The sequence below is a fragment of the Simochromis diagramma genome, unplaced genomic scaffold (genome assembly GCF_900408965.1).
Source record: "Simochromis diagramma unplaced genomic scaffold, fSimDia1.1 OVJJ01000585.1, whole genome shotgun sequence".
Classification (NCBI taxonomy): domain Eukaryota; kingdom Metazoa; phylum Chordata; class Actinopteri; order Cichliformes; family Cichlidae; genus Simochromis; species Simochromis diagramma.
The window spans coordinates 2,143,013-2,160,169 of record NW_024387398.1 but is presented as its reverse complement, the minus strand read 5'-3'; the positions used below and the strand labels follow the sequence as shown (position 1 = coordinate 2,160,169).

At 43.7% G+C, this 17,157-nt stretch overlaps 1 protein-coding gene across 2 annotated transcripts in view; it reads right to left on the bottom strand.

Moving 5' to 3' along the window:
• The window catches only part of LOC120720494 (UV-stimulated scaffold protein A-like), a 31,167-nt gene extending 14,567 nt beyond the window's left edge, over positions 1 to 16,600 (bottom strand). The window contains exons 1-8 of one of the 2 annotated variants that reach the window (XM_040010219.1): positions 16,448 to 16,600; positions 15,870 to 15,989; positions 13,029 to 13,182; positions 12,360 to 12,536; positions 11,715 to 11,835; positions 11,030 to 11,542; positions 10,233 to 10,342; positions 7,858 to 9,578 (exon numbers count right to left, since the gene is read on the bottom strand). In XM_040010219.1, the coding sequence (XP_039866153.1) occupies positions 9,435 to 9,578; positions 10,233 to 10,342; positions 11,030 to 11,542; positions 11,715 to 11,835; positions 12,360 to 12,536; positions 13,029 to 13,182; positions 15,870 to 15,979 (1,329 nt within the window). In that variant the 5' untranslated portion in view covers positions 15,980 to 15,989; positions 16,448 to 16,600 and the 3' untranslated portion in view covers positions 7,858 to 9,434. Of the gene's footprint in view, positions 1 to 7,857; positions 9,579 to 10,232; positions 10,343 to 10,452; positions 11,543 to 11,714; positions 11,836 to 12,359; positions 12,537 to 13,028; positions 13,183 to 15,869; positions 15,990 to 16,447 lie in introns of those variants that run through there. The other variant, XR_005692960.1, reaches the window with a different exon arrangement.
• Positions 16,601 to 17,157: the final 557 nt, after the last annotated feature.

Below are 17,157 nucleotides of genomic sequence, written 5' to 3'. Positions count from 1 at the left end.
GTGATGGGCACTCAGTGCATCTGCTATTTATATGCTAATGTACACTCAGCCTGCCAAGGCCTGGCAAATTATTACTGCACAGCCATAAGTCAGGTGTATGGCAGAGAGGGGAGGGGCAGGTTAACCAGCACACAGACACACATGGAGGGCGAGAACAGAGAGAGCAGGAGGAAGCGAAGGGGAGAAGGAAGGAGGAGAGGAGACGAGAAACGAGGAGGCGAGAAAGCCCTAAAACGCTGCCCGTGCAGACATTATATATAGCTCTCCGGCAGGCTATGCACACACTCGCCGACGAGATAATTTCATTGTACATTTGAGGCCGAAATGGAAAATGTCTTTCGGGAATACCGACTGGCTCTAATGCCGCCATTATCACAAGGCATTTGCTTTAAGAGAGGGCAAGCGAGAAACAGTTAGCTTAATGAACACATCATACACAAATGCTTTTCTAAACATACAGTCATCTTCCTCGCAATATCGCGCATAAATTACGTGCGCACATCTGTGCAGATATTAGAAGCTGAGGCATGCGCGTGGGGACGGCTGCTGCTCTGTAACTCTGCGCTTCTACTTTTCAGCCCAAAACTGACACAGAGCCATTTTATCACCTTTCCCTTCTGGAGTTTGTGGACTACATCATACGTTTCCCACCTGGCCTGGAGGCAGGGGTGGGTCAGCCGCCATCTTTGCTATTTTAACCATTGATTACGTTTACTTATAAACCTGTAAGTAACCCATCTGTGAGACCCTGCTTCAATTATTACCACTGTTACAAGATATTCCTTTTTCCATCTTTGCTTTGTTGAGGAGACCCAAGGTCTGCTGCCTCTGATTGATTTCAACATATTTACAAACTAATTAGGCCTAAAGCTCGCAGTGGAGCCTGACCTATTCAGGGCTTGATTTGCCACAACATCCCACATCTCTATTACCATCTTGCACTTCTATTCATTACTACCTAGAAGGATCCCATGGGATCCACTCTAATGACAAAAAGCTTTGCACTCCCTCTCTCTGTAGTCTCTTCTCTGCTGCTTTACCCCCATTACCCTCACCACACCACACACACACACCACACACACCACACACACACACACACCACACACACACAAACACACACACGCAGCCTTTGTCTCTGGAGAGCAGTCAGCTTATATGATGTATAAGGTGACATCTTATTTCACTAACCTAGCCTGGCAGGTCTATTAGCCAGCCTGGAGCTTCTCAAACCTTCCCCTGTCAGTGAGCTTATTTTCAGCTGTCTAGTTCATTTCCCCCTCCCAGCCCGTCTCAATCTGTGATCAAAACAGTCATTATTATCCACTGTCACCTACTACCATAGTGAAATTACCCTGCTATTCTATTTTACTAGTAAAACTACTGAAGCTTTGGCGAGACAAATTAAAATGTCCAGAAAAACCTTTCAAAGAAGGACCGGGCTACGGAGCCTGGTTTGGTCCTTTGGTCAGTGGTGGACCGTGACTATCCCAGTGCCATCCATCATTTCCAATTTGGAAACCCTTCCTCTTTCATACTATCAGAGATCCTGATGAACCAGACTTGTGCCCACTCTGATTCACAGCATTATACTCCAGTAGCAGAACCATCCATTTCCATCCACTCATATTTAGAGAATTGTGACATCCAGGGTCTGAATCACCAAATTCTAATCACATTTACAGCAAGTTCGCTTTGAGCTGGTATACCAACTTTCAATGGGCTTCTTAGGAGTTTGTGCAATGTACCCTATCACCTGCAACTGCAGTCATTTTGCATTAAATGATTCTAATAAGCCTGAAGTAGCGCGTACTTCACCCCTTTGTCCATTTGGCTCCACGTAAAAGACGAGACTTCGCAAACTGGCTACGTCCATTTTTTAAATGCATGTTATGTGCACAGATGATCCAATCAACCGAGCCGACAGTTTTCTGACTGGCCACAAATGAATGAACAACAATGAAGGCTGGATGCGAAGTTCTAAGGATTTATATGAAACCTTTTTGGCCGAATCGAGCAGGCAAATTCCCAAAGGTACTGAGACAAGTATATTTGGTGTCTATATTATGTATAGAACTGAGAGAAGCCGGTCCATTCAGAGAATGGATGTACGCATGAGAAAGAGGGAGGGTTGGAAGAGAATAGAGAGATAGTCTTTCTTTGTTTATCTCCAGTGAGAAACAGGCGGCCATATCCATTGTGCTGTGATAAGATGGGTTATCAGCAGTAAACAAGGCCCTGGCCTGTATGAATGGAGCCGGAATGACTGAATATAGTCTTAAAAACAGATATGTGTTAAATAAGTCCGCGTGTCTTATCCTTTCCTAAACATTAGCCCACGTTTTCAGTTTGCGGGGTTCGACAGATGCATATAGGATTCACATCTCATAGCTCTTACTGAAAATGCATTTCAAGCAGCCGCTCTTCTAAAAAGTATGCAGCCTCCTGTAGAAGACGCTGCAGGAGACAGCGCTAAAATGCTTAAAGTCCTCCACACGAAACACAAAAAAGCTTTTACTAGCTGAACAGCACCAGCCTCAAACCTTCAATGTAACAATATTAAACCAAAGAGTGTCGTCTGCTGTTGATCACAGCATCAAATAAATGGGATTTTCTTTGTCTTTTTCATGTCACAGCCTTCATCAGCAGACAGGAAGCACGTGCAACTGACACAACAAAGAAAAATTCCATCAATGGATAAAGGACAAATTTAAAAAAGGGTCGAAATGATCATTCAAAAAGAAAGAATATAGCATATATTTAGAGATGCACGCGTTTCCATTTGACTCACTATCCTGATGTTATTTATTCAGCCTAAAGTGGCCATTCAAGGAACTGCAGTTTTCATTGTTCAGCTCCAGACACCAACAAATCCTGCAGCGCTGCATCACCAACGTAGTTACATTATATTATATAATAGTTACAGAGTCCGCCGTCACCGTGGAAAACTATAGAAAAAGGTTCAGATTGTCTGGACGCACAAATCTATTGTGATAACATTGCTCGCAGAGGTAGCAGCATTCTGAACAAAGCTAACAGGAAGCTCTTGGATGCTACAAACGAATTAAGTAATAGCAGGAGTCTCGGTGTAAGGTGCAACAGCAGAGCAACGTGGTGCAACGTGAGTGCGCCCAACTGCATCTGTGGGATTATTGGCATGAAAGCCTACAGCTTCACAGGGCCATTTCCCCCCACACCCTTTACTTTTGCTTCCCATCCACTCGACACTGTTTACACTAATTCGATTGGATGCGTGGTCATCACTTAAATCACTTTAAGCATATTTGCACTGCACAAGACACTTACACATGTGGATTGCACAACACTGGACACTATATTTCTTCATTTCCATTTAATACTTGTACAGCTGCTGTTATTTATATATATATATATATATATATATATATATATATATATATATATATATATATATATATATATATATATATATATATATATATATATACATACATACATACATACATACATACATACATACATACATACATACACACACACCCACACACCCAATACCAGAGGCGCAAAACACCAGCTACTGGTAGACAGAACAGTCAGCCGAGACTGCAAGACCAGACTGACCAACCTGTGCACTGCCTGGATTGATTACAAGAAGGCCTATGACTCAATGCCCCACAGCTGGATACTGGAATGCCTAGAATTGTACAAGATCAATGGGACCCTAAGAGCCTTCATCAGGAACTCAATGGGGATGTGGCGTACAACACTAGAGGCCAACTCCAAGCCCATAGCGCAAGTCACCATCAAGTGCGGGATCTACCAAGGAGATGCTCTGTCCCCACTGCTGTTCTGCATAGGCCTGAACCCCCTCAGTGAGATCATTAACAAGACTGGCTACGGATACCGACTACGGAACGGAGCAGTTGTCAGCCACCTCCTGTACATGGATGACATCAAGCTGTATACCAAGAGGTGAACGAGACATCGATTCACTGATCCACACTACCAGGCTATACAGCAATGACATTGGAATGTCGTTCGGACTGGAGAAGTGTAGTCGGATGGTAACAAAGAGAGGGAAGGTAGTCAGAACTGAGGGGATTGAACTACCAGAAGGCAACATTGCAGACATAGAGGACAGTTACAAGTACCTGGGGATCCCGCAGGCGAATGGGAACCATGAAGAGGCCGCTAGAAAAGGCTGCAACCACCAAGTACCTGCAGAGGGTCAGGCAAGTCCTGAGGAGTCAGCTGAATGGTAAGAACAAGATCCGGGCCATCAACACGTACGCCCTGCCCGTGATCAGGTACCCCTGCTGGGGTAATAGGCTGGCCAAAGGAGGAGATAGAAGCCACTGACATAAAGACAAGAAAGCTCCTTACCATGCATGGAGGGTTTCACCCCAAGTCCAGCACCCTGAGGCTGTACGCTAAGCGGAAGGAAGGGGGCCGGGGACTGGTGAGTGTCAGCACCACAGTCCAGGATGAGACAACGAACATCCAAGAATACATTGGGAAGATGGCCCCAACTGACCGAGTGCTCAGTGAATACCTCAGGCAGCAGAAACCCAAGAAAGAGGAGGGAGACGAGGAACCATCATGGAAGGACAGGCCCCTGCACGGTATGTACCACCGGCAGATAGAGGAGGTGGCTGATATCCAGAAATCCTACCAGTGGCTGGACAAAGCTGGACTGAAAGACAGCACAGAGGCACTAATCATGGCAGCACAAGAACAAGCTCTGAGTACAAGATCCATAGAGGCTGGGGTCTATCACACCAGGCAAGACCCCAGGTGCAGGCTGTGTAAAGATGCCCCAGAGACAATCCAGCACATAACAGCAGGGTGCAAGATGCTAGCAGGCAAGGCATACATGGAACGCCATAACCAAGTGGCCGGCATAGTGTACAGGAACATCTGTGCCGAGTATAACCTGGAAGTCCCGAGGTCAAAATGGGAGATGCCCCAAGGGTGGTGGAGAATGACCGAGCTAAGATCCTGTGGGACTTCCAGATACAGACGGACAAAATGGTGGTGGCTAACCAACCGGACATAGTGGTGGTAGACAAACAGAAGAAGACGGCCGTAGTGATCGATGTAGCGGTTCCGAATGACAGCAATATCAGGAAGAAGGAACACGAGAAGCTGGAGAAATACCAAGGGCTCAGAGAAGAGCTCGAGAGGATGTGGAGGGTGAAGGTAATGGTGGTCCCCGTGGTAATCGGAGCACTAGGTGCGGTGACTCCCAAGCTAGGCGAGTGGCTCCAGCAGATCCCGGGAATAACATCGGAGATCTCTGTCCAGAAGAGCGCAGTCCTGGGAACAGCTAAGATACTGCAGGACCCTCAAGCTCCCAGGCCTCTGGTAGAGGACCCGAGCTTGAAGGATAAACCGCCCGCAGGGGTGTGCTGGGTGTTTTTTAGTATGTATGTATATGTATGTATGTATGTATGTATGTATGTATGTATGTATGTATGTGTATATATATATATATATATATATATATATATATATATATATATATATATATTTCTTCATACATTCTTATATATTTCTATACTGTGTATTTGTGTATCTTGTTGTACAGTTATTTTATTTTCAACTTTAATTTTTATATTTTATTTTATTCCTTCCTAGTTAAATTTACCCTTTTTAATTTTCATATTTATTTCCTATCTTATTCATAGTCTTTTTCTCTTTAGGTCACGAGCAGTTGTCTAAGCACATCGTACCGTGTATGACTGTGCATGTGACAAATAAAATTTGAATTTGAATTGACTCCACCCTCCTAGATTCTCTTTTCTCATTATTTAAACCAGCAGCTCTATCTGCCTCCATAAAGCTGCTCTTCCTTCTCTGCAGTTCACCCGTTATGGGAGACTATATTGAGAGGCCCGCTGTGAGAGAAACCAATCGCGTGGTGTGTCAGCCACCCGACAGAGAAGGACCCAGTAATGGAAGGCCTTTTAAGGTTAAAAAGGAAAAGCTAATTATGATAAAGGGGCTGTAAGTTGTGTGGTTATCACAGTGCTGGGCCTGCTGGTGCAGCAGACTGGTCCCTGACAGTGATAACCAGGCAGAGTAAGACGCCCGGCGCTCTGTCACTGTCACTGTGCCACTCTGTTCAGCTAAAGATGGATTCAGACTCTACAAATTTTATGCCTTTTTTTTCCCAAACATGTAATGTACTTTGCATTTGTCGGTCCTTTGATAATGGCAGCCTGCAGTGATTCTCTAGGATTTGCCTCTTTTTCCCCTTTTAGAAACTATCTGCACTTCAAGCATGTTGTAAGCATCTCTAAAACAGCAACTGTTCATCATTAAACCGCTTCAAATAATATGAAGCAGAGCTCTCGTGAAATGACATTTCCGCTGGTCGGAGGGGCCGCTTCTCCTGCCCCTCCTGCTCAAACAGCAGCAGAGTGGCGATCCCAAGTCAGATACAGAGGCAGCGAGATAGACCTATCAGCTATCAAGCCACGGGGCACATTAGCGGTGGTGAAGTGAATGAATGGGTACATCCTCCCCCTTGCTCCCCAATTTCTCCTCTCTCCTCTAATGCATTATGCATTATGGCTGTACCTCACTACTATCTCACCTCTCCCAAATGTCTCTACTATTAATATTTCCATCCTTGCTATCTCGATCTCTCATGAGACTTGGAAGCCCACGCAGGAAAGACGTTCAAAGAAGAAAAAAGGAGGAGGATATTTTATAGCCTTGCACATCAAAACAAAAAACAATGATGATGCGCTCGCTTGGTGACACGGACGCAGACACAACAAGGCTTGTCCTCATAGTACGCTGCACGCTAGCAATGTTGCAGATGTGCAGCTGCGAGAAGTTAGTGGCAACCCCACAGCACCAGCACTGACCACATTTATATGATTGGACCCAAAGGGACCCTTGCACAGTGCAAAAAGTTTACAATAAATCCCTGAAGAGCATCTACATGACAGAAGGGCAGCGATGGGTCTCGTTCAAAGTGTGTGCACTAATCTGTGGTTAACTGTGCATATAAACTCCACACGTACACAATTAAAGTCACACTTTCACACAATGTGTGCGCGCACATTTTCACTCTTACCTGCTCTGTCACTGGCTAACCCTTTAGAGATAGTTGCACGTTAGCTACAAGCCCTGGAGGTACAATGTGAGACTAGACTAGACTACGTAAGACACCACTTACTAACATTTCCCAAAATAGTCCTGACTGACTGAGTCATAGAGTATCATGGCTCGTGGTGAAGCATGTGAAGCTGTGTTGATGGAAGCTAGAGCCCTTCTGGGACTAATGCACAGCTTTCATTGATATCAGCCATCAGCTGTTAAAAGTGAACAGAGTCAGGAATGTACGTCTCATGTTGTTGTACGTTCTACAAAAAGAAAACAGCATGTTGTTCAATTTGTCTTTTGTAAAATTGATGCATAAAATTCAATAAAAATGTCTGAGGGAAAGAAAGTGAACAGAGTCTGGGCTAGATCCGTTTTCTTCTCCAATCCAGGGTCATAATGGAGCTAGAGTCTGTCATAGGAACGGGGAAGGGCAGGGAGACCCTGCACAGGTCGCACTCACATTCACACCTGTGGACAGTTTAGAATCACTATTTAATCTAACCTTACTAACTGCATGTCTCTGGATTATGGGAGGAAGCCAGAGTACCCAGAAGGAACAGATGAAGATGTGGGCGACCGTGGCTCAAGAGTCGGCAGTTCGTCTTGTGATCGGAAGGCTGCCGGTTCGAGCCCCGGCTCGGACAGTCTCGGTTGTTGTGTCCTTGGGCAACACACTTCACCTACTGCCTCCTGGTGATGGCCAGAGGGGCCGATGGTGCAATATGGCGCCAGGGCAGCTGTGGCTACAACTGTAGCTGCCTCCACCAGTGTGTGAATGTGAGAGTGAATGAATCGTAAAGCGTTTTGAGGGTCTCAAAAAGCGCTATACAAATGCAATCTATTATTATTAAAGACACGAGAAGAACTAACTCCGATCAGATGGTGGATTTGCACCCAGCACAGATCTTCTTCCGACGTTGGCCAACTTTTGATCTGCTGTCTATGAAGATGGATCCCACGCGATCCAGGCTGTGGGGAGGCCAATCCATGACTGATAGTGAGCTTTTCTATCCCAGTATGCTTCTACTGCACCAGCAGTGTGTTTGGGATCATGAAGCCAACGCAAACGCTTCCCAGATGGCGTTGCATGGTGGATCCAAATCTGACAGTATGTTGTACTTTAAATAGTTTTGACAACATCAGAATCAGAATACTTTATTAATCCCGAAGGAAATTATGCAGCACCACTGAAAGAACTACAGACAGAAACCATGACAGAGCCTCCAGCATGTTTTACAATGACTACAGACACTCAGTCTTCTACCTTTCTCCTTATTTTGAGTCTGGATTCATCGCTCCATAAGCCTGTTGCTACTGGCTCTCCCAGGTCAGATGTTCGATGAACGTTTCTGTTAAAACATGCCTTTCACATACTGTTTTCGGGTTGCCACAGTCAGGACACTCTGCAGACTACGACAAGAACTCCAAGTTTTCTACCAATAGCACTTCAGGGATTACCTTGTTAAAGCCTCTTTAAAGTAAAGAAATACTGCTGTGTGTCTATCGAAATGTGTCATCTTTGACATTTTTATAGATTCAACTAAAGAAACAAATTATGATGATGGATGAGAACCTCCTCCCCTCAGTCAGAACTGTGATAGGTGGATGACCCAGAACATATTGCCAAGACAACAAAGAAGTGGCTAAAGTAAACATCACCTTCAAAGCCTTTACGTACAACATATTTCTCTGTCATGTACTGCTGACATAGCACAGAGTGAGGCTTCAGTCAGCTTTACTACATATACAGCTGTAGCCAAGCCTGATTCTTTGTTAGGTGCAGCAAAACCAAACAAACACAAGGACCCAATTTAGTCCAAATGTCCCTTCCTGGATGTAAAAGTGAAACTTTTTAAAAGGGAGTTGATGACATATTGAGTGTCCTCGAAGAAGCAGAGATGACAGCGCTGACTCCAGAAAATTCTTCTATGGACTCCATTAAACTTCTCTCTCCAAATACAAAGAACCTTTAAAAAGCAATTTATTTTAATGGGAGTTCTGGTTGAGGAATCAGTGTCCCTCTATAAACACACTCAGGTTGCTGCCGCAGGAGAACGCAACAGAATTTAGAGAAACATGAAGCTTTTCTCCATCGGTCACTGCAGAGAGGCAGCCAGTTATCAGCTGCAGCTGCTCTATCAGAGTCCTCACTCCTGTACTGTCACCTATGTAATGGAAGGCTCCCCTATTTGATTTACAATAGGATGCTGCCATCTACTGGTTATCTTCTATACGAGCACCAAATAAATCTGCTCACACATGTTAAATGTAAGCAAACAACTTTTTTTTATTATTTAACAATAACAGAGCCCCGTGCCTAATCTTAACTACGAGCTGTATCGTTAGCTATAACTCACCACTTTGCGGACCCTGGCCTTGTAGTCGATGTGAAGCTCTTTGTGTTTCTGCAGCGTGGCTTCCAAAGACCTCTTCAGGTCAAGTGCTCGTCTCAACAGCTGCTCCTCAGCACCTGATTTGGTGAACACCTGCACACACAGGGAAACCAGAGATATAGGTAAGATGGCCATCCATCCATCCATCCATCCATCCATCCATCCATCCATACATACATCCATCCATACATACTCAGACAGCTGCTCAGGCTGCCCTCAGTAATGTGACCAATAGAAATCACGCTGTCAGCCAGCAGGAGCGGGTTTGAAATAATCTAAATAATCATGGATTCCAAAACCATGGTTAAGCATTGATGTAGGAACATTGATGTATGATAGCAGAGCCACTGCAGGTATTTACACCAGTATTTAACACAGTTAATGCACAGAGACAGACTTTCTCCAAACTCTCACAACAAACGCTGACTACGTTCTCTCTGTCCGCAACCTTATATATTCTTACATACACGCAGAAGATACAAATATACACACATCAAAAGAAGCAATGTTCTCAAAGTACTAAAGCATGTCTAAAATAATATCTCACCCTCTGTTTACATGGAAACAAGTGCTCAGAAGCTTATTTTCATGTTTAATGCAGCGCTAGCAGAGAGGCACTCGAGAGTCTTAAAAGAATGTAACACCATAACAAACACACAAGGTGTGTGTGTGTGTGTGTGTGTGTGTGTGTGTGTGTGTGTGTGTGTGTGTGTGTGTGTGTGTGTGTGTGTGTGTGTGTGTTCTTACCTGAACCCAGCCCTGCACAGCTGGCAGATGTTTGGTTGTTATGAGTTTATGGAGGTCTATCACAGTGGAAACCACCGGCTCGTTATCCTCCGTCTCCTTCACGTGAAGACCTGGAAGAAAAACCGCGCTCACTCGTCTGACTGTGCGAACACATTAACAGGAAGGACTATCAGAGGCCTGTTTTGAGAAGGATTCTCATTAAACAGCATGATCCATTTACCTGGACACCGCTGCTCTACTCAGAAGAGCCCCGTGATATTCTTTAGACATTTGTATATGAAATGCCACAAGTGCAACATCCTTCATGAGTTCTATTAGAGTCAAACATATCTGTGGTGCAGTCACATGTTTACAGGCTTTAATAAAACAAGTGTGGAAAGTGAAACAGGCACTGTGTTATGTCTGAATGTTAACGACTGAACTGTAATCATACGTAACACATCGAGCGCTTTACACAGACAGGAAATCTCTTATGCTCACTAACCCTCGTCTTCATTTCACTGAACAGACCAAAGGCCTCAGTCTTCAATGAATTTATTACCAGCATTTACTTTTGCCACTTTGAGTGCAGTCTGACACACAGCCCTACAAATAAGTGGTTAGACTGGATAGTGTGTGAATGCTACACTCTAAATTGCCCGTTTATAAGGTACGCTGTATAAATGTATTAGCTTAATAATGTCCAGAGGCTGTTTCAGGAGTAACGTTTGTAGTGTGTTCGAAGGTTTTGCTGTGATTTATTGTTTTCTTCGCTGGAGTTTCAACGTCAAGCTTCCACATGTGTGTGTTCTACGCACCAGGACTGAGGTTCAGATCCAGACTGTAGGAGTGAGATATGAGGCCTGAGTTCCTGATAAAGTCTTCATCACCAGCCTCTTCTTCTTCATTGTCTGTATTACTTTCCTCCTGCTCGCTCTCTTCTTCTTGCTCCACCTCCATGACTTCCCTCCTTTCAGCTTCCTTACTTTTGTCCATTTCCTGCTTCTCCCCATCCTTGCCTTCTGTACCTTCAGACCTTTTCTTTGTTTTTTCCCTCTCTCTTTTCTCCTTCCAGTTCTTTCTGTTTTCCTCTGTCATTCCCATGCTTCCTGTATTCTCATCTCTTTCTTGCACCTTTCCCACTCTGCCATCAGCCCTCAGGTCTTTGCTGCAGCAGGGCTGCTCATCATCTGAAGGACACTTAGTGGCTGGCTGCAAGTTGGAGGGGCTGCTGTTGGCTGTTTGGATGTCTATGGGGCTGAAATCTGGGAAAAGCAGCCTCATGCACGAGTCCATCTCTGTCAGCGTTGCTTCTATTTCCTGCTGTAACTCTAACAAAGAAACAGTATAAAAGTCTTAATGCCCAAACATTAATAACACCATGTGTAAAGATCCAGTTACAAACAAAACCACTGAGACTTTGGGTGTTTAACAGTTTCTGATAATGGAAATAAAAACATTGGTATTAAAACTAGAAGCAGGAATAACACGATGTAGTTTTACCCTCCATTTCTTTAGCTGCTGCTTCTACTTTCTCCTTGTAGATCCTCTCCATTCTCCTCCGTCTTTCCTCCTCCCTCGTCCTCTCTGCTACTGTTCTCGCCTCAATGTCCTGGAAGTCCACCTGAAAGCATGTACACATTGTTGATCACAAAAACTAGAGAGTATCTTCTCAAATAGTAAATCTACCCATGCACACAAAGATGAACAACTGCCTTTATGGTGGTTCCTCACTCACAAGGTCCAAACAATGTCACTGTTGCAGCTGGTAAACATATGGCTCTTTAACATGTCTGTACAGATCACCAGCATCATGCAGTTTCCAGAATCTGTAGTGCACTTCTATTTTTCATAAAGTCCAACTTCTAGAGGATTTTTAAGGCTGATACTGAGAGTTCTGAAATCTAAATCCGATAAGCAGAACACAGAACGCTTCCTAATAACACTCCTTTACCTCGTTGTTTGTATCATACTGCCTGTGGATCTTCTCACATGTAATTCAGATGTTATTTCAGTGTGTTTCATGAGTGTGTTTTCCTCATGTACAGGGTCTTGTGGCGGATTCAAACCGAGGCCTCTGCATTAGCCTCATACCACATGGGTTGTTTCCAGTTAATAAAAGTCACTCTGTATCTCTGCATCGCTCACCTTTTTAACTTGTTTGAGGAAGTTGTAGCCCAGTGCCAGCTTCTTATAAGCAGAACCATAAGACGTTTGCCATGACTGCACAGTCTGGACTGCCAGAGCTCTCAGTTTCCTGGCTACTTCTTTAGGAGGAGGGAGGGGCTGCTCTGAATCAGTCTCTACCGTCAGCTCCAAGAACTCCTGTGGGAAGAAGAGAGGCGGAGGAATAGATGAGGGGGACACAGAAAGAAAGACATCCTAATATTAAAGCTGAGTGTTTGTATCGTTCCTCTTTGAATGGAATTCACTGTACGTGGATTTATCCTACACAGATCACTTAGTGCGCAAACGTGAGCCGATATCAGCCGAAAAGCTAAAAAGACTTTCAGTTTGCCTTCGCTCCGTTACTTTTTTATTTTGTTTTTAGTGTTAAATAACTGTAAGACTGGGACCCGCTCACAACAAACATTCGACTCAACAGTTAGCAGTGCTAGCATGCTAATGGCGCTAGACAACCAGGATGTTGGGGTTGGGGATATTGCCAAAACTGATATGATGGCTTTTGTAGCAGTGTGGTGACTGCTATAAAAAGCCATCATTGGCCTTATTCTGCCAGTAGAAAGCCAGGTCCTGTAATGTTTGGTGTGCACTGGATGATCTCAGATGATTACTAGTTACTAGCAGCTGATTTACCTGGAAGTTGTCCACTAGCAGCATCCTGAAGTGGTGAGACCTGGAGAAGAGCTCACCGGCGATCTGGAAGGCAGACAGCCGGATCTCAGCATGTTCTTGGTTGAGCTGGGACATCACTGAGTGGTATACATGGTCTATGCAGTCATTAGACACTCTGTGAGGAGTGGAGAACAAGTGCAGAGTAATTAGCCCAGTAACTGTTTCTTTTTTAAGTTTTATGTTATGAATCACGAAAGAACTTGACATTTGTTGTACTCATAATGCTGACAAAGAATTACACGACTGTATTTAACACGTAACCATAATTTACCATGAATACTGTCAGTTTTCATAAAACCTTTCTTGTATAGACAAATACAAGTTAATACACACTTACATAAATTGCTTTGGATGATAAGGTCTTATTGTATTGAATGATCAGCTGTTTTCTTTCGTTCTTTGTGTAACCTTTATTTGACTGTCCAGTAACTTTTTATCTGTTCGTGGGAAATGGTGATTCTCATCCTGATCCTCTGTGGCAGGCACGTGCAGGGGTTGGGGCTTGAGCTCCTCCCCCTTTCCTGATGGTGCCCCAGGTGGCCTTTTCTTTAGACATTTTTTTTAACGGTGTGCGCGCATGTGGAGTCCTCCCTGTGCCTCTCAACAATAACATTTAATTATTAATCACAATTTCGCTAAATAAAATGATCTGGCTTGCATCGGTCACGTGACTACCATTGACCAATGCTCGCCCTTGATGGCAGAGCACACTGGTTGCGAGACGAAGACTGATGCAACAGAAACCAGTAAGCAGGGTGTACAGCATACACTGTAGGTAGAGCGTACAGCCCGATCCGGCAGGGAGGTGTGGGATGCCAGATCAGGTGCCCCGCCTCCTGGCTCTCCTCTCGTCTCTTTTGTCTTACTTGTCTCTATCAACCTTTGAAAAAGTCAGGCTCCAAAACTTTAAAGCTTTAAAATTTTACTTTACAGTTACAGTGAATTGATGTCCGTCCATCCATCCATCCATCCATCCATTTGCTTCCGCTTATCCTTTTCAGGGTCGTGGGAGCCTATCCCAGCTGTCTTAGGGCAAGAGGCGGGGACACAGGTCACCGGTCTGTCGCAGGCGGGCTAACACACATACAAAGACAACCATTCGTTTTAAATTCACTCCCACATTCACACTATGGGCAATTTAGTGTTTCCAATTAACCTATCCCCATTAACTGCATAACTGTGGGAGGAAGCCGGAGCACCCGGGGAGAACCCACGCGAACATGCAAACATCAGACCCCAGCCTGATGGCGGCACTGAACTCGGGACCTGAGGCAACAGTGCTAACCTCTGTGCCACCGTGCTGCGGTGGATAAATGGTAGAAAACTAAACAGAAGAAAGTAGAAGAGAAATAACAATGTTAACATAAACCAGTGACACACTGGTTCAACCCTGGCAGAGCCTCCTTGGATGAGGGTGTCTGGTGATAATGGCCGAAAAACCCGATGAATCCAAGGTCCACTACTGACGATGTGTCCCAAGATTTTAATATTATAGTCTAGATCAGATCTCCAATCCCTAAACCAAACCAAGGAAGGTAAAAAATGGCAGATTAACTTGTGATAAAAGACGAAACACGCCGTGAAGTTGAGGCACACAACGATGCGTTCCGCTGTCCTCATAACAGCCATCAAGACTTTCTCCATTTGAAGCAGTGGATTATCAGGCACTGTAACATCTAGTCCTTCTATTGAATTATAACACACAGGAGTATTAAGTTATTATTACACGTTGGTAAATTGTCTTGTGGTAACTGATGAGACAAATGAGCGTGCTGTGTGTGCAACAGCACGACAAATATTACCTGTCCTTTTATTAACTGCACAACTGTGCTGGTCATAGCTGCTAGCTAACTGAGTAAGAGTGTCATGGGTCTGTAGGTCTGTCCACGCTTTAGGGAACATATTTAGTTTTAAAGCAAGTTCCCTGCCTTTCTTGGGGGTTTATATTTCACTAAAAACTGATATGCATATCCACATAATTATGGATTAAAACACACTGTCTTTCTAAGAAAATACATTAAGAAACAGATTATATTAGATTTACATTGAAAATAAGACAAAATGCTGAATTTACAGCAGCAAAATGATTTTATCTCTACAGTTTAAACATTTAAAAGCTTTCTGCACAGAGCGGATAGTCAAGCAAATTGAATCATCATAAATACATTATTTAATATTTATTACTTTATTTTTTTATTCTTATTACTTTATTATTATAGCACCTGGAATAATTAATAAGAGAAGGATTCTGGAAAGTGGCCATAGTATGTACAGTGTAAAATGTCACTGTATGTGCATGTGTGTGTGTATTTTATGTGTATAGATTTTTTGGCTAAATTCTTATTTTATTGTAATCTCATTAGACTTGTTCTATCAGCTACCATCTCCTGTGGACTTTTTAATCTCTCACGTCTCAGATCATCACAGCCCTGCCCTCCAGCACTATCAGCAGCAACAGTAACCCCTCAACAGCAACGCTGCACCCATCAGGTAACACATGGGCTATGTTTGCATTGCATCGTCCCCACTTGATGACAATGATATAGTATGAAGTGATATTAAATTAGCTTGTTGATGAATGTGGGTTGTTGTTATTCTATGTGCCCCTTTTGACATTGTCTAGACAATCTGCGCGCTTGATAACAGATCCTGATAGATTGAGGGTTTCCTTACTGTGATGTCAGATACTTGCAATCCTGACCCCTTTCCAAAGGATTGCACATTTTGGAGTCTTTCATTTGTTTCATAATTCCACTTTACACCTACAACTAAATAATCCCTGTGGAAATGCTGATGCCATACTTGCAGAGCTTTTTGACCTCCTTCATTTTGTCTTGGTTGAGCTGTGGCTGTCCTGATGTGGTCAGTTCCTCCACCAACACCGATAGACGCTCCCTCTGAGACAGCTCCATCACTGTTCATCTGCACACAAAAACAGACCTTTAACTATACAGAGTGACTCAAGTTACACAAAGGTAAACCTTTACTCTGAATTAAAATCTTTCATATTAAAACTGGACAGCTGGCAATGCTGAAGTTGAAAAAACTTGTTATTGGCATTTTAGGTACACCACTGCTATTTTTAAGCAAATCATCTGTTATTTTTCACAGCCCAGTATGACCCAGGTTAGTAACTGTGACCTTTATAACAGTCGCTGACACAAGCTGTTTGCTACTGGCAGTCAGTATTAATCAGATATTTGTGCAGCGTGTTTTATTTTATAGAATTTAACCAGATACAGAAAAATATACACAATTCAAATCAAAGAAACAAAGAAATCTCCAGATTTCAGGTGGAGTCGTTTAAGGCTAGCATCCACCTAGCTGGCACAATCCTAACAAAACATGAACACAACAGCATCTGCCGGTTAGCTTCTTACCAGCTTGTTCAAACACACTGAACCTCAGGGAGGCTTCTGCCGGTTAACGAGTCCCCTCGGTGAGCCGCTTCATTCATGACAAAGATCAACAACTGAAACGCGGCTGTATTTCTCTGTTTACATACGGCAGCGTTTAGTTATGTCATGCACTTCCTGAAGCGAACGTACTACCGGTTTGACTTTTCAGAATAAGAGCTTCAAACTGTGCCTGTCGATTGTGCTTTATTATCATTTTACTGACTGTAGCTCATGGCTGTCGCTCAGGGGCGAGTGGGCAACAACAAACAGCTGCTTTTCCTAAACACAGTTCTTAAACATCGGCTGCAGTCTGGGTTTGAGAGAGGCGAGGATTTCCAGTGTTAAAAAAAACAAAAACCTTTTTTTTTTTTTAAAGTGACCCTTTAAAATAAATGTTTTCCTTTTCAGTTGAGTCACTTGTTACAACACATATGTAGTATGTATGGGGGCGTGTCCAAATCATGGACCTAAGTCAGATTTTACATGGGCCTCCGCTTTTACATTAAGATGTATTATTTACGGTCAGCGACCACAAACAGAATTACTGCAGCTCATCTGCAGCTCAACGTGGCAAAGACCAAGGAACTGATCGTGGACTTCAGGAAGACCAGGAAACACTTGACCCCTGTTTCAATCCAGGGGGTCAGTGTTGACATTGTGGAGGACTATAAATACCTTGGAGTACACATTGA